Genomic DNA, 24,192 nt, shown 5'->3' with positions numbered 1-24,192 from the left:
GAATTAAAATATATTATGCCCTACTAGAAGAAGGCATAATAAAAAGAAAGGGGATATTAATGTAAGTAGTTTATAGTTTTATTAAGGGTGTTTCATGCCTGAACAATATCAGGTAAATTATTGGTGAGGTCATCTATGGGCTTATAAGCATCACAGAGCTCCCACACACTAGCTGAGTAATTTTAGTCAAGTCATTGATCTCGTCTATAAATTGGGCATGATAATATTTCTTATTTAGCCAACTTTGATTGTGGTGGAAATTTAGATAATATTTGTGAAAGCATTTTGTATATTATATTGTTTTACATGATGTTGATTTGTGTTAATTCTCCCACAGGAGTACCTGCTCATGATAGGACTCAGTAATTGGATGCTCTGGGCTGCCTATTTCTTCACATTCCTCTCTTTGTATTCAGTTATCATCCTTTTGATGTGCATTATTTTCTTTGCCAAGGCAAGTGTCTATTTCACTGTCCAGGCTATAGCTAAACTCTGAGAGGAAAAACGGATACATATGGTGTGGTTCTGTTGGATTCAGGAAGTGAACATGTGCCTATTGGTGACTCCGCTCTGGAAATTCAAGTGCTGCTTAGTCTCTCAGCAAACTAAACTTTTTTTTAAGATTTAAAAAACATGTTTATTATTTTTGAGAGAGAGACAGAGAGACAGAACATGAGCAGGGGAGGGGCAGAGAGACAGGAAGACACAGAATCTGAAGCAGGCTTTAGGCTCTGAGCTGTCAGCACAGAGCCTGACACAAGGCTTGAACTCACAAGCCATGAGACCATGACCTGAGCCAAAGTTGGGTGCTCAACTGACTGAGCCACCCAGGCGCCCCTCCAGCAAACTAAACTTTAAGTCTAGGTGTGTGGACCTTCTGTAGTTAATGAATTGTTTACTCATGTCCCTGAGGCTTGTCATTAGTTTCACTAGGACTTTTAAAATATTTAAAGATGTTTCATTTCTCTTCTATTGTTTTGCTGTGACACCAGAGTATGACTCAACTGGTTTCCTGATTGTTTTGCTAGATAGAACCTGTGCCAGTTATCCAATACAGTGACCCATCTCTTGTCTTCGTTTTTTTGCTATGTTTTGCTATCGCCACAATGTTCTTCAGCTTTATGGTTAGCACATTCTTCAATAAAGGTAAGTCAAAAACTCCTGGGAAAAATTGTCAGTGACTCAGTGGGGATTATATTTGGAAGCTCCTGTGACTTTCATTTGCCATCTCATCTGTAGCCTCTGTTTACATTCTAGCTAAAAAGACAAGTATTATATGTACATGAAATGATTCCAAAAGAAATGAAAGAAGTAGTGAAAATATAGTATAGTATACATGTGAAAAAGGATAAGAACCAAAATAAGATAATGTTTGAGGATTCTTTTTAACCTTTACCTGTGGCTTCACATGTGGTATCTGTTTAACCATCCAGCAGGAATGGTAATGATTGAGATGGCTTCTGTATATTCTACTACAGGGAATAAAGTCTGTCAGTATGTGATAATGATCCTGGGGTATGTGAAGAGGAAGAAAACAACAAAATTACTTTCCTGAAATAAAGGGTCTGTGTACTTCATTAATAGATTTTTATTGTGCGTTTGATGTGAATTTGAAATACAGTGTCCCATAGAGCTGACATTGACCTTGGAGACATGCATATCATATGCACAAAAAAAGATTTGACAGGACATGCAGAGAGAAATGAAAATTGATGGATCATAGTATACACACGAAAAAAGAATTAAAATCCTCCAAATTCATATTAAGGTTGAGATAAACCAAAAAATGCTTCCTGTAGAGATTAGTTTTTAAACACTTTTGAAAGACTAGAAGATTGGAATAGGAAGTCAAGTCAATGGATGCAAGCATCATTCATATCTTTGTGCTGGCACGGTGTCTAATATACAAAGGCAAGTGAAAATTGTTTCCTTCCTTTTTGAGGGCTCACATACCAATAGCAGTCAGGACCAATAATTCTATTTCATTTTATTTTTATTTTTCTCAGTACATTATCATGAGTATTGTTAGTTAATGGCTCTTCACAAGGCACATGATTGTATGTATGACCGTAAACAGCCAAAATTAAAAAACAAAACCAGCCAACCCGGAGGTAAAGAAAAGTGGTGTGTCAACATAAGGCACAATGTGATATACCAAAGAGAAAAAAGAGATAGTTAGAAGACAAATACTGTTGTTTTCTGTTTCTGGAATTATGGCAGACTAGATATTTAGAAGGTTTTTGTACGTGTCTTTTGGTATATATGTATAAGACTTTCACTGTGGTATATAGTTAGGAAAGGAATTGCTAGGTCATAGCAAGGTTTGTAAATGCCCAGCATGACTACCCATGTCCAACATTTCCAAAGTGGTTGTGTGCCTTTACAGCCCCACTAAAGGAAGATGAGAATTCCTATTGCTCATATCCTTGCCAGAATTTACTGTCAAACTTTAATTTGTGCCACACTAGAGATATGAAATACTATCTTATGGCAGTTCAAACCTTCATTTTCCCACTTACTGATGAAGCTGAGTGTTATTAGTATGAGTCATGTGTTTCCTTTTCTATAAAATCTGTTTGTGCGTGCTTGTCTATTATGATTATTGATTTTCAGGAGTTATTTATATATTCCTACTACCGACTTTTTGTTAGTTGCAGATGTGTTGCAAAATTTGTCCCAGTTTGGAACTTTTAGCTTTTTGTTAATGTTATCTTTTAATGGCAATTTTAATGTAACCAATTGTTTCCTTTACCAATCTCATCCTTCATAATTTGTGGTACTAAATATTTCAGTGAAAAAAAATTTTCCAAGGCACAGAGTTATCTTCCTGTGTTCTATATAGGGATTGATATTTTGTGTGTGGTATGATATGGTGAATTGATTTTTCCCTCAAGTGCATAAGCAGTTGTCTGGCAACATGTGATAAATAGTTCACCCTTTCCTCACTGCTCTGCAGTACCTATTCTGTTATACGTCAAGATCCCCCTCATGTGTGCATTTGTATGGAGGTGGTCTTTTCACTGATACGTTATGTTTGAAGCATATTCACAGCATTTTAGTCATTATGGCTTTATAATAAATCTTATCACCTGGTAGGGAAAGACGTCCAGTCCATTCTTTTTCTTCAGGTATGTCTTTGACTATTCCTGGCCCTTTGCTACTCTGTATAAGTTTTAGAATAAGTAGGTTATATTTCATAAAAAAATATTGTTTGCATTATCAATCAAAGTGTATTAAATCTATAGATCATTTTGGGGAGAACTAACATCTTTATAATTTTGAATCATCCTCTTCAAGAACATGATATATATTTCCTTTTGATTAGGTCTTTTAAAATTCTTTTTTCTAGCTTTATATTTTTGTTATAAAAATTTAATAACTGTCTTCCTGAGTGTTTTTATTATTTATTATTAAAAATGAAATATTATCAAAGTTATATATTCACCTGCTTGTGATAATATTTAAATGTTGCCTTTCCTTACAATTTATTAAACTCTCAAATTATTTCTAAGAACTATACATTCCTTTGGATTTTCTATATGCACATTCCTATAACGTGCATGAAAATAAGGTGGGTTTTTTTTTTTCCCTCAGTCATTTTGTCTTATTTTCTTTCACCTCTTACTGCATAGGCTAGATCCTCTAATATATAATAAAAGGAATTAATGTAGATATCTTTGTCTTCTTCCTAAAATTAAATGGAAGTGGGTTTTGTTGTTTGTTGTTTGTTTTATCTTAGAAAGAGCGTCCATGAGTGGGGGAGAGTGACCAAGGGAGAGGGAGAGACAGAATTCCAGGCAGGGTCCATGCTCAGTGTGGAGCCTGCCATGGGGCTCAATTCCACAACCCTGGAATCATGACCTGAGCTGAAATATAGAGTCAGATGCTCAACCGACTGAGCCACCCAGGTGTCGCAAATGGAAATGTTTTTTATTAGTAGTAAATACATACAACATAAAAATTACCATTTTAGCTATATTAAATAAGTATACAATGTGGTAGCATAAAGTATATTCCTAATATGCCATCACTATTATTTAATTTCAAAACATTTTCATCACCTGAAATGGAAACCACATATCTGTTAAGCAGTACTCCCATCCCACCATCCCCTCAGCCCCTGGCAACCACTAATCTGCTTTCTGTTTTTATGGATTTGCCTATCTGGATATCTCATATAAATGTAATGATACAAATATGTGACATTTTGTGTCTGAATTTTTTTTACTTAGCTTAATGTTTTCAAGAATCATCTGTTGTGTGGCATTTATCAGTACTTCACTCCTTGTTATGACTGAGTAATATTACACTGAATGGATGTACAACATATTGCTCATCTAGTCATCCATTCATGGGCATTTGGATTGATTCCTCTTTTGACTCTTGTGAGCCAAAGTGCTTCAATGAACGTGTGGGTACAAATTATTGTTTGTGCATGTGCTTTCAATTATTTTGAATATAAACCTCAGAGTAGAATTTTTGGTCATATGGTAATTTAATTCTCAACTTTGTTGAGGAACCATTAAACTGTTTTCCATAGTTTTTGCAACACTTTACATTTCTACCAAGAATAAAGGAAGGTAACAATTTCTCCACATCCTTGCCACTCCTTGATACATTCCATTTTTTATTATAGCCATCCAAATGAGTGTAAAGTGATACCTCATTGTGATTTTGATTTTCACTTCCCTAAACGGTAATGGTGTTGAGCATCTTTTCATGTGCTTGCTAGTCATTTGTATATCTTCTTTGGAGGACTGTGTGTTCAAGTCCTTTGACTATCTTTTAATTGGATTGCTTGTATTTTGGTTGGTGTGTTGTAAGAGTTCTCTATATATTCTGGATACTAAGCCCTTTCAGGTACATGATCCTCAAAATACCTTTTGACTCTCTTAATAATATCCTCTGGTGCACAGAAATTCTTAATTTTCATGAAATCCACTTTACCTCTTTTTCTCTTGTGTGTGTCAAAGAACCCATTTGCTAAACCTAGGGTCATAAAGATTTACCTGTACATTTTCTTCTGAGAATTTCATAGTTTTAGCTGTTATATTAATGCCTCTTATCCACTTTTAGTGGATATGAGTGGATCCACATTTAGTGGATATATGGTATGAAATCCAGGTCGAAGTTCATACCTTTTGCATTTAGATTATCTATTTGTCAAAAGACCATTTATTGAAGGGACTCTTCTTTCCCTTATTGATGCTCTTGTCACCATTGTCAAGAATCATGTGTATATATGACATATGATATAAGTCCTTTATTTCCATATTCTCAGATGTATTCCACTGGGTTTATATCTATCCTTAGATCAGTAACACACTTTTGAGATTACTATGGTTTTGTAGTAAGTGTTGAAAATGGGAAATGTGAGCCTTCAATTTTGTTTTTGTTTTTGTTTTTGTTTTTGCCTGTTTAGGGTTCTGTGCAATTCAACATGAGTTTTAGGTTTGGCTTTTCTATTTCTGCAAAAAAAAAAAAAAAGGCGGGGCGCCTGGGTGGCGCAGTCGGTTAAGCGTCCGACTTCAGCCAGGTCACGATCTTGCGGTCCGTGAGTTCGAGCCCCGCGTCAGGCTCTGGGCTGATGGCTCAGAGCCTGGAGCCTGTTTCCTATTCTGTGTCTCCCTCTCTCTCTGCCCCTCCCCCGTTCATGCTCTGTCTCTCTCTGTCCCAAAAATAAATAAACGTTAAAAAAAAAAAAATTAAAAAAAAAAAAGGCAAATGGGATTTTTTTTAAAAGATCATAATCTGTAAATCACTTTGGGGAGTATTTTTATCTTAACTATATTGTCTTGTAATTCATGAAGACATTTCTTTCCATGTATTTAGGTAGTCTTTAATTTAATTGAGGAATATTTTATTGTTTTCAGTGTACACTTCTGCAACCCCTTGGTTTAATTTATTCCTAACTATTTTATTTTTTTCTGCTATTACAAATGGAATTCCTTTTTAATTTTATTTTCAGATTGTTCATTGATGGTGTCTAAAAATTCAGCTGGGGGGTGCCTGGGTGGCTTAGTCAGTTACACATCCAACTTTGGCTTAGGTTATGATCTCACTGCTCCTGAGTTTGAGACCTGTGTCGGGCTCTGTGCTGACAGCTCAGAGCCTGGAGCCTGCTTCAGATTCTGTCTCTCCTCTGCTTGCATTCTCTCTCTCTCTCTCTCTCTCTCTCTCTCTCTCTCTCTCTCTCTCTCTCAAATATAAAACATTAAAAAAATGTTTTAATTCAGCTGATTTTTGTGTATTGAACTTGTATCCTCCATTGTTGCTGAATATGTTCATTAGTTTTAATAGATTTTTTTGTAGATTCTTTAGGGCTTTCTGCATATAAAATCATGTCATCTGCAAATAGAAAAAATAGAAATAAGCTTACTTCTTCCCCTCCAATTTGGATGTCTTTAATTTTTTTTCTTGCCTAATTGCTGTGGCTAGGACTTCTAGTGCTATGTGAATAGAAATGGTGAAAACACTCATATGTGGAACTTAAGAAACAAAACAGATGAACATATGGGAAGGCAGGGAGAGAATAAAGGGGAAAAAACCACAAGAGACTCTTAATGATAAAGAACAAACTGAAGGTTGATGGGAGGGATGTGGGTGGGCAATGGGCTAGATGAGTGATGGGTATTAAGGAGGGCACTTGTTCTGATGAGCACTGGGTGTTGTATGTAAGTGATGAATCACTAGATTCTACCCCTGAAACCAATATTACACTGTATCCTAGCTAATTAAAAAATTTTGGGGGGGGGAGGGGTACAGAGAGAGACAGAGCATGAACGGGGGAGGGGCAGAGAGAGAGGGAGACACAGAATCGGAAACAGGCTCCAGGCTCCGAGCCATCAGCCCAGAGCCTGACGCGGGGCTCGAACTCACGGACTGCGAGATCGTGACCTGGCTGAAGTCGGACGCTTAACTGACTGCGCCACCCAGGCGCCCCGCTAATTAAAATTTAAATTGAAAAACAAAAACAAAAAAAGAAAGATACGGTGAAAACAGAAACACTTACCTTCTTCCTAGTCTTGAGGGAAAAATTTCATTCTTAAACCATTAAGTGTGATCTTAGCTGTGGATTTTTCATAATCTCGTTTATCATGTTGAAGTTTCCTTCTTTTCCTAATTTTTGAGGGTTTTTTCGTGAAATGATGTTGAGTTTTGTCAAATCTGTTATCTGCACAAATTAAGATGATTATATGGGTTTTTTTCCTCCTTTCTATTAATGTAGTGTGTTTCCATGGACTGATTTTTCTCTGTTGAACTATCTTTGCATTCCTGGGACAAATCCTACTTAGTCATGGTGTAGAATCCTTTTAATTTGCTGCTGTACATTTGACAAAGTACAACATCCATTCATAGTAAAAATTCTCAATAAAGTAGGTCTGGAGGGAACATACCTTGACATAATAAGGCCTTAGATGAAAAACACACAACATCATACTCACTGGAGGAAAATTGAAAGCTTTCCCCTTTAAGATCAGGAAAAAGACAAGGATGTCCAATCTCTGCACTTCTATTCAACATTGTACTGGAAGTCCTAGCCATAGTAATCAGACAATAAAAAGAAATAGAATGCAACTATATTGGTAAGGAAGAAGGAAAACTTCCACTCTTTGCAGATGACATGGTACTATATTTAGAAAACCATAAGGACTCCACCAAACTACTATAACTGATAAATGAATTCAGTAAAGTCTCAGGATATAAAATCAATGTACAGAAATCTATTGCATTTATATACACTAATAAAGCAGCAGAAAGAGAAATTAAGAAAATAATCCCATTTGCAATTGCACCAAAAATAAAATACCTAGGAATGAACTTAACCACAGAGGTGAAGGACCTGTATCCTGAAAACTATAAAACATTGATGAAAAAAATTGAACATGATACAAAGAAATGGAAAAACATTCCATGTTCTTGGATTGGAAGAACAAATATTGTTAAAATATTTATACTACCCAAAGCAATCTACAGATTTAATGCAATTCCAGTCAATATACCAACAGCATTTTTCACAGAACTAGAACAAACAATCCTAAAATTTGTATGGAAACATAACAGACTATGATTAGCCAAAGCAGTCTTGTAAAAGAAAAGCAAAACTGGAGGTATCACAGTTCCAGACTTGAAGTATATTACAAAACTGTAATAAAACAATATGGTACTGGCACAAAAATAGACACATAGATCCATAGAACAGAATAGAAAACTCAGAAATAAATCCACCATTATATGGTAAGTTAATATTTGACAAAGGAGGAAAGAATATCTGATGGGAAAAAGTATCTTCCAACAAATGGTGCTGGGAAAGCTGGACAGCTACATGCAAAAGAAACTGTACCACTTTCTTATACTACACAAAAATAAACTCAAAATGGATTAAATACCTAAATGTGAGACCTGGAACCATAAAAATCCTAGAGGAGAGCATGAGCAATAATTTCTTTGACATTGACCATAGCAACATTTTTCTAGATATGTCTGTTGAGGCAAGGGAAATAAAAGCAAAGATATTTAACTACTGGGACTACATCAAAATAAAAAGCTTCTGCACAGAAAAGGAAACAATCAACAGAACTAAAAGGCACCCCCTGGAATGGGAGAAGATATTTGCATATGACATATCTGTTAAAGGGTTAGTATCCCAAATATATAAAGAACTTAAAAAACTCAACACCCCAAAAACTAATGATTCAATTAAAAATGGGCAGAAGACATGAATAGACATGTTTACAAAGAGGACATCCAGATGGCCAACAGACACATGAAAAGATGGTCATCATCATTGATCATCAGGGAAATACAAATCAAAACTACAATGAGATGTCATCTCATACCTGTCAGAATGGCTAAAATCAAAAACACAAAGAATAACAAGTGTTGATAAGGATGTGGAGAAAAAAGAATCCTCGTGTACTATTGGTAAGAATGAAAACTGGTGGAGTTACTGTGGGAAATGGTATGGAGGTTCCTCAAAAAATTAAAAATGGAACTACCATAAGATCCAGTAATTCCATTGCTAAGTATTTACCCCAAAAATACAAAAACATGAATTCACAGGGACACATGCACCCCTGTGTTCATTGTAGCATTATTTACAATAGCTAAATTATGAAGTCAGCCCAAGTGTCCTTCAATAGATGAATGGATAAAGATGTGGCATATATATATACAATGGAATATAATTTGGCCATGAAAAAGAATTTGGCCACTTGCAACAACATGGATGGAGCTAGAGAGTATTTTGCTAAGCAAAATAAGTCAGTCAGAGAAAGACAAATACCATATGATTTCACTCGTGTGGAATTTAGGAAATAAAGTACAAAAAATGAGGGAGGGGGGGAAGGAAGAGAGACAGAGAGAGACAGAGACAGAGACAGAGACAGAAACAGACTCTTTACTATAGAGAACTAACTGATGGTCACCAGAGGGGAGGTGCACTGAGTAATGTATAAAATTGTTGAATCAATGCATTGTAAACCTGAAACTAATGTAACCCTGTCTGTTAACCATACTGGAATTAAAATATATACCTTAAAAAAATGTTGCTGTATTCAGTTTACTAGATTTTGTTGATGACTTTTGCATCTGTTATTCACATTTTATTTTCTTGTGATGTCTCTCTCTGACTTTGTTACTGAGGTTATGCTTTCCTCACAGAGTGAGTTATGAAGCATTCCTTTCTCTATTTATTTTGGTAAGTTTGAGGGGGATTGGTGTTAATTATTATCTAAGTTTTCATATAATTCACCAGTGAAGCCATATAGTACTTTGTTTTTTCAATTGGAAAGTTTTTTATAGTAATTTAATATCTTTGCTTGTTATAGGTCTATTCAGATTTTCTATATCTTCTTGAGTCAGTATTGGCAGGATCTGCATTTCAAAGATTTCGCCCATTGCATCAAGGTTGTGTAGTTTGTTGCTATGCAGTTATTATTAATATTTCTTATTTGTATTACTTTCAAGTTGGTGTGAAAGTGCACATCTTTCTGATTTTAGTAATTCTCTTTTTTAGGAGGTATATGTAAAAGTTTATTAATTTTGTTGACCTTTTCAAAGAAAAAAAACTTCTGTTTTTCTTAATTGGCTCATTGTTTTCCTATTCTCTATTTTATTTGTCTCTACTTTAATCATTATTATTTCCTTTTTTCTGCTAGCTTTAGGTTTAGCTTGTTCTTCTTTCTCCTTTTCCTTAAGGTGGAAAGTTAGGTTATGATTTGAGATATTTCTTCTTTTTTAATGTAGGTCTTTACAGCTATAAATTTTCCACAGCACTGCTTTCGTTGTATCTCCTATGTTTTGGTATGTTGTATTTTTGTTTCATTTATCCTTAAATATTTTCTAATTTTCCTTGAATTTCTTCTTTGACACATTGGTTGTTTAAGAGATTTTTTTTCTATAATTTTCACACATTTTTTGGTTTTATTTGCACACATTTGTAACTTTCCACCTGATTTCTTGCTTCATTCCATTGCAGTCCTAAAATATCGTTTGTGTGATTTAAACCTTTTTAAAAGATTTATTGAGACTTGTTTTGTGGTCTAACATATAGTCTTTCCTAGAGAATGTTCCATGTGCACTTAAGAATATATATTCTGAGGTGCTTGGTTGACTCAGCCTATTAAGCATCTGACTTGATTTTGGCTCAGGTCATGATCTCATGGTTCATGAGGTCAAGCCCCCTATGGGACTCTGCACTGACAGCATGGAGCCTGCTTGGGATTCTCTCTCTCTCTCTCTCTCTCTCTCTCTCTCTCTCTCTGCCCCTCCCCCACTCACACACTCGCTCTGTCTCAAAATAAATAAACATTCTTTAAAAATGAATAATATATATTCTGCTCTTTTTGGATGGAGTATTATGTATGTCTTTTAGGTAAAGTTAGTTTACTGTGTTGTTTAAGTCCTCTCCTGATCATCTGTCTAGTTGTTCTCTCCATCACTGAAAGCTGGGTATTGAGGTTGTTAAGCATTATTAGAGAGCTTTCTATTTCTCCCTTCAGTTGTCTTTTTTTGGTTCTTGGAATTCTCTTGTTAGATGAATATGTTTTTAATTATTACATCTTTTTGATTGATTGACACTTCCATAAGTGTATGATATCCCTGATTGTGTCTTGTAACAATTTTTTACTTAAAGCCTATTTTATCCTATATTAGTTGAGTTACTGTAGCTCTCTTTTGGTTACTATTTACATGAAATATCTTATTCCATTCTTTCCCTTTAACAAAATTGTATCTTTGGATCTTAAAATTTTTTTTATGTTTTATTTATTTTTGAGAGAGAGAGAGAGAGAGAGACAGAGACAGAGCATGACCCGAATAGGGGCAGAGAGACAAGGAGACACAGAATCTGAAGCAGGCTCTAGGCTCTGAGCTGTCAGCACAGAGTCCAAGGTGGGGCTTGAACTCGGGAACTGTGAGATCATGACCTGAGCCGGAAGTCAGACACTTAACGACTAAGCCACACAGGCACCCCTGGATCATTTTTATTTTATTTTATTTTTTTATTTTATATATGAAATTTATTGTCAAATTGGTTTCCATACAACACCCAGTGCTCATCCCAAAAGGTGCCCTCCTCAATACCCATCACCCTCCCTCTCCTCCCTCCCACCCCCCATCAACCCTCAGTTTGTTCTCAGTTTTTAACAGTCTCTTAACCCCTGGATCATTTTTAAAAAATCCCTTCTATTACCTTCACTTTTTAATTGGAGTTTAATCCATTTATATTGAAAATAATTACTGATAATGGAGGACTTATATCTGCCATTTTGGTATTTGTATTTTATATATCATACCTTTTTTTGTTCCTTATATTCTCCATTTTGATTCCCTTATCATTTTTTTGTATGTATTTTCTAGTTATTTTCTTAAGGAATAATTTGGAGAATACAATGAACACTTTAAACAACTTAATTATAATTAATACTAATTTAGGTTTAATAGTATTAAAAGCTCTGCTCCTGTCAGTCTCCATCTACCTTTTATGTTAGTATTTTCACAAACTGCATCTTCATATTTATATACCTATTAACACATCTTTACAGTTATTTACATGAATTTATTTAAGTCATATAGGAAAAAAAAGAGGTGTTATAAACCAGAAAATACCATAATTCTGATTTTCATATTTATCGATGCAGTTACCTTCACTGGAGTTTTCTATTTCTCTATATGGCTTTGAGTGACTATCCAGTATCCTTTCATTCAGATTGTTCATCCTTGTGTGGCACATGTACAAGCAACAAACTCCATCAATTTTTGTTGATTTGGAAATTTCTTTTTTTTTTAATGTTTATTCATTTTTTTTGAGAGAGAGACAGAGCATGAGTGGGGAGGAGCAGAGAGAGAGGGAGACACAGAAACCAAAGCAGGCTCCAGGGTATGAGCTATCAGCACGGAGCCTAATGCGGGGCTCAAACCCACAAACCATAAGATCATAACCTGAGCCTAAGACAGAAGCTTAACCGACTAGCCACTCAGGTGCCCTGATTTGGAAATTTCTTAATGTCTACTTCATTCTTGAATGATAGTTTTGGTGTGTGCAGAATTCTTGCTTAACAGTTTAGTTTATTTTTACTTTTAATGCTTTAAAAATGTCACTCTACCTCCTTCTGGCCTGCAGCTTTCTGGCAAATTGGTTTTTAATCTGGTACATTATGAAACAGTTCTCTCTTGCTGCTTTCAAGATTTTTTTTTTTTTTTTTGTCTTTGACTTTCCTCATTTTTGTGTGTCTTAGTGCTGATTCCTTTGATTTTATTCCACTTGGAGTTTGTGTAGCTTTTTGGATTTGTACATTTATGTCTTTCATCAAATTTGGGAATTTTTCAGCCATTATTCCTTCATATAATTTCTCTGACCCTTTCTCTCCCTCTTTAATTTCTATGACTCCACAATTATGCACTTTCTGGTACCCTTCATGGTGTCCCACAGGTCTCTTAGGCTCAATTAATCTTTCCTTATTCTTTTTCTGCCTTTCAGATCACATAATATCAGTTGTCTTATCTTCAGTTTGCTGATTTTTTTTCTTCTGCCTACTCATATATACTGTTGAACCCCTCTAATCAAATTTTCATTTCAGTTTTCTGTTTAAGCCCCCAAATTTCTGTTTGATGTCTTTTTATAATTTAAATCTCTTTATTGATATTTTCTGGTTCATGGGATATGATTCTTGTTATTTCCTTTAGCTCTTTGTTAATAGTCTTCTTTAGGTATCTGTGCATATTTAGGGCACTCTATTTAAAGTCTTTGATTAATAATGTAATGTGGTAATTCTAGAAATGTCTCCCCCAACTTCATGGTTTATTGTTGGTTGTGTGGATTGTAGTTATTAACTTAGTGAGTTTTCTAAACTATTTTTACAAAGACTGTATTATTTTGATATGTAATCACTGAAGTCTGTGCTCTGTTGGTTTAGTAGTCAGCCAGCAATTTGACAGATTTCCTTAACTAGAGCACAAAAAAAAAGTATACTCTCTGATTGGCTCTCTGTTGGGCACTCTTTCAATGTTTAGCATTAGTCTTCACTTCTCACTTTTGCAGAGCCTAAAGGTCAGCTCAAGGTTAAAGAGTAGGGTCTTCTCAGGTCAGTTTTGAACATTGTCCAACCCTGAGCATGTGAGTGGCCTTCTAGATTCTCCACTATATGTGGAAGTTTTTTAATGCCCTTATTCTTCCTTGTGTTTCTTCTTCACACCTTTTTTTCCCCAGGCTTTTTGTTGTGTCTGCTACTTTTCTCATTGTTATCCTTTGCAGCAGTCAACTGTGGGAAGTGTGTTTGCCTTTAAATGCTTTCAACAAACACTGATTGGGAGGCTGACTCTGCTTTGAGAAAGTTCAGAGGGGTGTGAAACAATGTGAAGTCCTTGAGCCACTTCTCCGGAATCCCTCAAGGAGCCATCAGGCAGATCAGAAGAGTCAAGCACAGTTCTTTAAGAGTCAAGTCTGTATTGCACCCTCTGGTAACAGCAAGCCATATCAGGAAGGTAGACACCATCCCCACGGTTGGCACTGAGCTGGGGAGTCAGTTATGGTAGGCAGTTAAGAAAAGAACACCATAATGTTGTTTTACTGAAAGTTGTCAGCTTTTTTTCTTTATTTAAGCATTTCCCTGGTGCTTATAAGTGTTAAAAATAACATTCCAGACCTCCAAAAAATCAGCTGATTCTGACAGCTTGAACCAATCAAGCTTATATTTGTCAGTTTACTCGTTGTTTAGTAGAATACAGTTTTGGAGTTCTCTGCCTAAAAGAAACATTTTAACAGTTTACCATATATATATATATATATGGTCTTGGTCCCCTTTTCTGGCACATAGATTTTAAAATCTTTGAAATTTTTGAAGTGTTGAGAACAGCAGAGGTGTCTTTTGTTACGTATTGAGGTGGCTTTTGGAAAGCACCTAAGGATGGGGGATGGTTGCCGCAGGAGCCAACCATGTGATTAGAAGATTGGAACTCTCAGTCTCACTCCCTTGACCTCCAGCATCCAGGAGAAGGCCTGGAGGTTGAATCAGTCATCCATTGATAACTGATGATTTAATCAATTGTGCCTATTTAATGTGTGAAGCCTCCATAAAAATCCAAAAGGATGGATTAGGATTGCTTCCAGTTTGGTGAACATCTGAATATTTGGGGAGAGTGGTGGAATGGGAGAGGACAAGGAAGCACCATGCCTTTGTGCTATGCCTTATCTTATGCATCTTTCCATCTGGCAGTTCCTGTGTTCTATTGTTTTGAAATAAACTAATGGTCTGGTAAGTAACATGTTTCTCTGAGTTGTGTGAGCTGCTCTAGCAGATTAATTGAGCCTAAGGAAGTGGTCCTTGGAGCCTCTGATCTATAATCAGTCAGCAGAAGCAAAGGTAATAATCTGGGCTTGTGACTGGCATCTGAAGTCAGGGTAGGGGGAATGGCCCTGTAGGACTGAATCCTTAAACTATGGAATCTGATGCTATCTTGGGATAAATAGTGTCAAAATTGAGTGACACCCAGCTAATGTCCTGGAGACTTGCTTGATGGTATGGGGAACCCCCCCCACACACACACACACATCTACTTTAAAATTGGGGTCCACAACAAGTTTTTAGGGTATAAGGTGACTGGAAGCTTTTAAAGTATATAGATATATAATTATCAGGTTAAAAAGATTCTGTTCATTTACTGTTTAAGAATTTTATCTGAGCTAAGGATATTGAGCTTTATTTAACATTTTAATTTGCATTTATTTAGATGGTAAAAATATATTTCTTCTTAATGTGCATTATATAAGCTGATTTTTAAATGCTATACCAATCTCATATTCTTTTTTTTCAATATATGAAATTTATTGTCAAATTGGTTTCCATACAACACCCAGTGCTCATCCCAAAAGGTGCCCTCCTCAATACCCATACCAATCTCATATTCTTAGAATAAATTTGTCAAGATATGTTTTCCTTTGTATACAGGCTGGATTCATTTTGCTAATATTTAGTTTAAGATTTTTACCTATATGTTCAGTAGTGAAATTTCTCTATAATTTCCTTTTTTGTACTGCCTTTGTTTGATTTTGATATCAAGTTATGGTAGTTTGATAAAAGTACTTAGGAAGGATATCCTCTTTTTCTGTATCTCTATCTCTCTGGAAATTTCAGTGCAGTGTCCTAATCATTTCCTCTTTGAATATCTGCTAGAAGTTGCTGAAAAAGCACTGAGAAGGATTTTAATTATTGATTCAATTTCTTTAATGACTGTAGGACATTCAGGTTTTCTAGTTCTTTCAATTTTGGTAAGTTCTGTTTTCTTTAATTTATACTTTTAGTTTTGAAATTTATTGGTGCAATGTCATTAATTTAATATGTGTTTCTTCTGTTTTTAATGTCTGTAAGTATCTGTCATGATATATCCTTTTTTACTCTTTGTACTGGTAATTTGTGCCTTCTGTCTTTTTTCTTGATCAGTTTCATAACAGGTTTATTAGCATTATTAGTCTCTACAGAGATTCAGCTTTTGGCTTTGTTGGTTGTCTTACCTATAGTTTTGTTCTAATTTCTGCTTTTATCTTTACCCTTACGTTCCATAAACTTTGTGTTTATTGCAATTTTTTAAAGCTTTTGGTAGTGAATATTTGTCTTATTTCTTTCAATAAATGAATTTAAGGCTAGTCATTTCCCTCTTAGTACTGGTTTGCATATCACAAATTTTGATAAGTAAGCTTGTTTTGGTTGTTAACTTTATTTTTTTAATATTTTTTTAGTGTTTATTTTTTTAGAGAGAGAAAATGAGCAGGGGAGAGGAAGGGAGAGGGAGACACAGAATCCCAAGCAGGCTCCAGGCTCTGAGCTGTCACCACAGAGCCTGATATGGAACTTGAACTCACAAGATTATGACCTGAGCTGCAGTCGGAGGCTTAACCAACTGAGCCACCCAGGCACCCCTGAGCTATTACTTTAAAATGTTTTATAATTTTCCTTGTAATTTCCTTCTTTAATTGAGAATTATTCAAAGATGTGTGTCTTAATTTCTCAACATACTGGATTTTTTAGTCATCTTCTGGTTATTGATTCCCAACTTAATTTAAATCCTTTAAAATTTGTTAGGATTTATTTTATGACCTAGTTAATGTCTGGTTTTTTTTTTAATTAATATTCCAAGTCTGTTTGAAAAAATATATATAATGAGGTTGTTTGGGGTAGTTGGCATGTATTTTCATTTAGGCCAAGTTTGTTAATCTGGAGAAAGATGGTTAACATTTCTACTATGGTTGTAAATTTGCATATTTATTCTAGGATCTGTTACTTTTTGCCGTATATACTTTGATTCTTTTTTATCAGGTGCATCTGATATATTGCCTTTATTATCCCTTATTTGTCCCCTCTCATTCTCTGTATAATTTTAATTTTAGAAAATAACAGACATGTACATAAGATGTACATGTACATAAGACATGTACATAAAGATGAGTACATAAAACATAATTGTTCTAGTTGGTGAATATGGTATGTAGAGTGAGGTAAAGAAGAAAAGCAAGAATCATTCCTAATAGTGGGATAATATGTTGTATTTCATAATATCCAATTTTTATTTAGATGCTAAATTTTGCTTCCCAATGATGTTAATTGGTTTCTTAACAGGGATTTTCTTTTTGGTGTTTTATCAGAGTCACATTTTTGGAACTCTTCATATTCTAAACCATATCTGGCTTTTTAAGACCAACTTTGTATTTCTGTTTATTCAAGTATACTTCTTTTCCCCCAGTATTATGACATAGACTGAATCTCATAGTATCTGGAAATAGAATCTAGATATTTTCTGATACCATAATAACAGTATTTACATTTATAATTTTTTTATGCTGAGTGATAATAAATATGTAAAATTTCTATTAAGAGCTATAATATTTATAGTACTACATATAGAATGACAAATTCCAGAAAAATCAGTTACTAAAATGTTTAATTTCAGACTTTTATTCATTCAAAAAATACTTTTGAGCACTTAGGAAGTGCCAAGTATTATATAATGTGCTGAGGAAGCAATGGTGAACAAAAAAATTTTATTCTCAATGTGCTTATTTTATTACATACATCCTACAAAATATTTGTAGTTGAGGCTTTTGCATATTGCTTAAATTGACCTTATAATTTCCTTTTTATTTCTAGTACATTTTGCTGTTTCTGTTGGAGGTTTCATTTATCTCGTTACCTACTTTCCAGTTGTTACTGTCTCTATAAACTTTGCAGAAATGACATTCACCCAGAAGCTGGCTTCCTGTCTCAGCTCAAATATCGCAATGGGGCTGGGAACTAAATTCCTAGTCAAGGCAGAAATGGAGAGTGAGTATTTACCTTGTAAATTTGGCCGTATTCTCATAAGATATTCACAGTTTTAAAGTTGATTAATATTGTTAAACTGTCCTTCAAAAAATGATATTACTTCATACCACCACCTGTAGCACATGAGTTCCTCCACATTCTCTGCATAAATTTATTCAAGTCTGCTACTCCATTTGGAGTTCCTGGCTGCTCTTTGATGTTAGGAGAGGAAGCAGCACAGGTCTGCTTTTAGTGCCTTTCAGTCTTCCTTTTTTCATCAGTGCAATATCTATGCAAAAATTCTTCTAGTCTTCTCTTCTGTAGATAGCATTTATTTCTGCTTTTCAATGATTATGTTTTCCAAAATTATATTTTCCAGTGAACATTTAGCATGAGGAGGGATTGAGAGAAAGGAGTCAGTGTCTTAACCCATAGGGGCTTCCTTATTTTTCTTAAAGCTTATATTCCTGAGTTTTTAGTATATGTATTTTGTTTTGGTTTCACTCATAACTGATTGTTCCTGGCACACTAGAAAACATCTTAAATGATTACTTTCTCAAATATCCTAAATTCTAGTGGTATTAGAAAGTGACTATAGTAGGAATTTCTAGAAAATATTAACACGTTTTCTCTTCACTCTTTAATTATGATGCAGATGGATAACTGTTTTAGTGTCGGTTGGCACCTAAATTAAATGTCAACTGTTGTCTCTTAGAAATTGGAATTAAATGGAGCAACATCTTCTCACCACCCAAAATGGAGAACTTTGGCTTTGCCCACGTACTGGGAATGTTTTTATTTGATGCTTTCTTATATGGCCTTGTGGCCTGGTATATAGAAGCTGTCTTTCCAGGGGAGTATGGTGTGCCCAAGCCATGGAACTTTTTCTTGCTGGTGAGTTCTAATGCTTGTGTTACTGAGAAAGGCCACAGTCCTTATGAATATGTATTGTAATTTCTGTAAAAGCCACCATGAGTTAATTTTGCACTGTCTATACTTGAACCAATAGATCAGGTGAAAGAATCATTCTACTTACTCCAGCCATTCACTGGCCTTTTCTTATTACACTTTAAAGCATCCAGTATATATAAATATAAATAATCTGTAGATCATGGCCTATTACCTCAAACTTTACAAACTCTGAGTAATCCATCACATTTACAGGCAAGTATTTCATAAAGGATTAAACTCGGACATAAAGAAAGTAATATAGGATGGGTCTTTAGGTGGTTAAAAAAAAAAAAAAAAAAAAAAAAAAAAAAAGAAAAAAAGTTTAGTTAAGTACCCCATCTGGGGACTGCTTTTTATCCTTGGTTAGCACAGATCTCTTGGAGTCAGAACTATAGCATGATGGCTCATTCTTTTTCTTGATTCCTTTCCTTATCTGCTAAGAGAAGATATGACAAAAAATGATACAATCATTTTTGCCATGACCTCATTTTGGAGTAATTTTCTTTTGTCCCTCTTGGACACTTATAATTTTAATAGAGTAGTCTGCTTTTATGCCTGGGAATGCAAATTATAACCAATTAGCTCCAAAATTTAATCACAAAAAAATTTCAGCAATCCATCTCAGTACAAAAGATAACAGGCTAGAGTATTTTATAATGAATCATTTTTCAATACCATTGCAGTAATGTCACATTCATTCCCCTCTTTTTTTTTTTTTTTTTTTTTTTTAGCACTCTTACTGGTTTGGGGAAGCATCTAAGGGAAAAAAGGAAAGAAGGCAATTTTATGAGACAAATGAAAGCAAGTATTTTGAAGCAGAACCTACTAATTTGGTGGCAGGTATCCAAATCAAACATTTGTGCAAGGTATTGTTTCAAATTTTTTCTTCTTGATAGGACTGAAATTTAGTTTAGTGTTCACTGTAAATGATTATTACTAGAAATACAAGAAAAAGATCACATGCTAATAAAAGATCACAGCCATCCTTTTGATCTTTGAGAAACATAAAAAAAAATCATTTTTTTTCAGTATATAATAAAAAGTCAAATCTTTTTCTCCTTCCCCCAGAATAGAGTCAGGTTTTCTATAAGCTATATGTTATCTTCCACAAATTCTCTCATTTTAAAAAGTAGAGTCTATTGGAGATGAATGATTTGAGTGTGTAAGCATTAATTTCTGTTCACGAATACTTTGCATTTATCTATTATGTAATCTTTCCCCTGTCAAGGAGTTCATCAAGGGAGGGCTTTTAATCTCTTAATTTATCTGCACCAACTGTAGGCATGTAGTATTCAGGTAACCTGTATGGGCTGGCATTCCGTTGCCTCTCAAAGGTCTACCTAAGCTTGGTTTGAACTCTTAACCCCACAGCCTATGGAAACCCAAAGCCCTCCATGCTAATTCAGCTAATTTTGGAGATGAGAATACTCTTGTCGTACCCTTTGCCTCCAGTATGCTATATGCTTTCTCTGTTTTGGTTACATTAACCCAAATGCAAAACTCACTCTTTTCCCTGGTTTTCTCAGGAAATGTAGTCACATCCAACATTTTTGTGGATATCAGTATAGATTACGGCTGGAGGGTGTTGGCCTAAGGAACACATGGTCTGTGACAATTTCCCCAGCTGTAGTTACCTTGGCCCCCCCTTATTTCTCTCTTCATAATTTTCCTACCAGATTTTCCCTGAGAAGCCACTCTGATGTGACTCCCTCAGATTCTCATGAAAATGCCCAGAAGAACCAAGGTCCTTCTATGTATCACTCCATTCATTCATTCATTCATTCATTCTTGACACTGGGGATATAAATGATGAAAAATCCAGATTAGACCCATGCTCTCAAGGAGCTTACATTCTAGTATGAATGAAAGTGGGTTGAGAAGTGAACAAACAGGGTAATTACAGCATACAGTCAATGCCATTGGGAAAACAAATAGGGTGATGATACAGTAATTAAAGAATAAGTGGGGGAGGAAAAACACTTTGGGTAAGTTATTCATTTGAACTCTCTGAAAACATGGCCACTGTGGATACTGGCCACCCTCTCCAACAATAACCTCATCTGAACAGAGTCACCTCACACAGAATCAAATGCATTTCCTGAGGAGTTGGCCCAACTATTCTCTCTCCCAAACCTTCTTGTCTTCACTCAGATGTTGATCTCAGGAACACCCCTCCATGCTAATTTCCATCTTTTGTAAACTTCCTGGATACTAACTTCTGTCTTAGAGTGTACTTCCCAGGGAACTTAATTAGGGATAGTTGGTACCTGAGTGGACTGAGAAAGCAGATGATGAGATACAAGGTAGCAGTGCAGTGTCCATAGGTGTTGAACTGGGATGTATTCCAGGGAAAGAAATCCATTAGTTGGTGTCATGTATCAAGCATGTGAAAAATATGGGTGAAGTAATTATAGGTACCATGGAATGGGTGGCTGTTTTGGGGGGAACTGATAGACTGGAGACAGAAAATTAAAGGGTGTCTATGATTAACCATCAGAGGCTAACTGAAATCTAGTCAGCCTTCCAGGAAGCACATGAAGAGATTTTCATTTCCAGCACCCAAGAGCAGAAAAGCTGAGAACTAAGCCATAGACTTAATCATAAGAATAGCAAGCTTTAGAAAAAGTTAAAATTTTAATTTAGGAAAGTCTACTCTCCCAGGATTAAGGCATTGATTTGGAGAGAATGGACTATGGAGACATAGGATAGGAAATCTAGGATGCAAAAATCTCAAGTCCCATTTTCTCCTGAACCCTTCGCCTGCAGAAATGGTTCACTCCTCCCTGTTCAGGGCTAGGATTTCTTTCTCTCTTCCTTGAATATCCATCCCACAAGACAACTCCTTCTAGCCACTAGGAAAATAACATAGATTATATCACAAAAGGTAGTAGACAGCCTCAAAGATGATCCTCAGTGACACACATCTCCTGATTTTCATGCCTTTGGATGGGCCTGACCTGTATGAGCAGTCAAGAACTGCAGAAGTGAAATGACTGCTTTCTAAGACTAAATCATAAAATGCATTGAGGCTTCACTTTGGTCTCTTGGGTTGTTTACTCTGGCTAAGTCAACTGCCATGCTGTGAGTATACTCAGTCGCCTAAATGACTGAAGAGAGGCCCACATGGGATTAACTGAGTCCTTCCTCCAACAACCAGAACAAACTTGCCAGCCCGTTGAGTGAGTCACTTTTAAAGTGGGTCTTCCACTCCCAGTGAGCCTTTCAGATGACTGTAGCTCTTGTCAACATTTTGAATGCAAAATCAAGACAAACCCTGAGCCAGAGGTCCCGAGTTTATGAGGCCAGAAACTGTGAGGAAAAATAAATATTGTTTTAAGTCACTAAGTTTGGGTAATTTATTACTGAGCAATAGATAAATAGATATTGGTACCTGAAAATGGGATGCTGCCATAACAAAAAACCAATAAATGTGGGAGTAGTTTTAGGATTGGGAAGTGAGGGGACACTGGAAGCCTAAAGGGCCTACAGTAGACTGTTAGCAGAAACCTAGTGATCTTGGAGATGGTTGCCTTTGAAGGTCTGAATGGAAGTGAGGAACTGTTAACTGAAAACTGGGAGGAAAGAAGTACTTGTTATTTAAGATACAAAGTCTGTCAACACCATCACTTAACAGTAATGTGGGAAACAGAAAATGTTACTAATGAGCTGGTTAAATGAAATATTTTCAGGTGAGTTGGTGAAGGAGCTGCCTGACTTCTTGTTGCCTTAAGTAAAATGTAGTGTATGTGAGAGGAGAGAGAGAAACAGAAGAAAGGATTATGAAACTTAAAGGAGAAAAATACTGGTTTAGAGAAATCTTAGCCTCTCCTGATGATGGATGATGTTGAAATTGAAGTGGCATCTAATCAAAGAGAAGATCCAGATCAGAAAACCATGGTCCGAAGTTGAACCCACAGTGTTGAATAAAGGAATTCCAGTTCAAGATGGTAACATAAGAAGACTCTAAACTCCATCCTCCACAGAACACACCAATTATACCTATTAATAGAACAATTCTTCCTGAAGAAGTACTGAGGGTTGGCTAAACAGCTACTAAACAGCTCCCAGCCTAAGGCAGGGAGAACGGCAAGAGAACAGCAAGAGAGACAGAGACATGGTAACAAAGGGAACCCCCCCACCTCAACTCTGTGAACAGCACTGGGACAGGATAGTTCTGAGAGACCAACAATAGATCCTTCTGTCCTTGGGCACAGGAAAACACACACACACACACACACACACACACACACACACACACACACGGTTTAAAAAGGCAACTACCTATAAAAGAGACAACACTAGAATTGTGCTAAGCAATGGAGGAGCTACATCACATCAAGATCACATTGAGATGACCAACCCACTTGCTATGATATCCCGACTCTGCTCTGGTCCAGTCTTCCAAGGTGGGATGAGAACATAAACTCCTCAGTCCCTCTGATCAGGATCCTGAAACTCTCACACCAGCCCCAGTCACACTGGGCATAGGGGGAAAAAAAGCCTTGGTTTAAAAGGGCTGAGGAACTCTGGGAACATTCTTACCCACCTCCACCTCCAGACCAGAGCAAGGTTTGGCTCATGGTGAGCTTGCAACCTAAGTGAGCCCAGGGTCCACAAGCCCATGCCAGCTGTTCTGTGGTGCCGGGGCACAGAAAACAAGCTGAAGTTTTGTGTTTTGTTGTTGTTAGTTTTTAATATTTTCATTCTATACTTAATAAAATTTGTCTTATTTTTTATTTTTTATCTTTTCTTTCAAGTTTTTATTTAAATTCCAGCTCATTAACATACAGTGTAGTATTAGTTTCAGATATAGAATTAGTGATTAATCACTTATATACAACAGCCAGTGCTTATCATAACAAATGCCCTCCTTAATGCCTATCACTGAATTAACCCATCATTCCCACCTACCTCCCCTCCAGGACCTTCAGTTTGTTCTCTATAGTTAAAACTCTGTTTCCTGGTTTGCCTCTTGTTTTTCTCACCCCTATGTTCATGTGTTTTGTTTCTTAATTTCCACATATGAGTGAAATCATGTAGTATTTGTCTTTCTTTGACTTACTTCACTTAGCATAATACTCTCTAGCTCCATCCACTTCAATGCAAATGGCAAGATTTCATTCTTTTTGATGGCTGAGTAATATTCTATTGTGTGTGTGTATACATATGTATATATATACACACCACCTTTCTTTATACATTCATCAGTTGATGGACATTGGGCTCTTTCCATAATTTGGCTATTGATAATGCTGCTATAAACATAGGGGTACATATATCCCTTCAAATGAGTATTTTTCTATCCTTTGGGTAAATACATAGTAGTGTAATTGCTGGCTCATAGAGTAGTTCTATTTTTAACTTTTTAAATACTGTTTTGTAGAATGGCTGCACCAGTTTGCATTCCTAACAATGCATGAGGGTTCCTCTTTCTCTGCATCCTCTC

The 24,192-nt window shown here is 35.8% G+C and overlaps 1 protein-coding gene across 18 annotated transcripts in view; it reads left to right on the top strand.

Moving 5' to 3' along the window:
- The window catches only part of LOC101087463 (phospholipid-transporting ATPase ABCA3-like), a 224,156-nt gene that overhangs the window by 36,603 nt on the left and 163,361 nt on the right, over positions 1-24,192 (top strand). For 17 of the 18 annotated variants that reach the window (XM_045047758.1, XM_045047743.1, XM_045047748.1 and 14 more), the window contains 5 exons: positions 338-454; positions 1,029-1,146; positions 17,643-17,816; positions 18,511-18,689; positions 19,478-19,612. In XM_045047758.1, the coding sequence (XP_044903693.1) occupies positions 338-454; positions 1,029-1,146; positions 17,643-17,816; positions 18,511-18,689; positions 19,478-19,612 (723 nt within the window). The remainder of the gene's footprint in view (positions 1-337; positions 455-1,028; positions 1,147-17,642; positions 17,817-18,510; positions 18,690-19,477; positions 19,613-24,192) is intronic. The other variant, XM_045047746.1, reaches the window with a different exon arrangement.

This window comes from Felis catus, chromosome E3, assembly GCF_018350175.1.
Source record: "Felis catus isolate Fca126 chromosome E3, F.catus_Fca126_mat1.0, whole genome shotgun sequence".
In the NCBI taxonomy this organism is placed as follows: Eukaryota; Metazoa; Chordata; class Mammalia; order Carnivora; family Felidae; genus Felis; species Felis catus.
The sequence above is the reverse complement of the archived record's forward strand: the minus strand, read 5'-3'. Positions and strand labels throughout refer to the sequence as shown.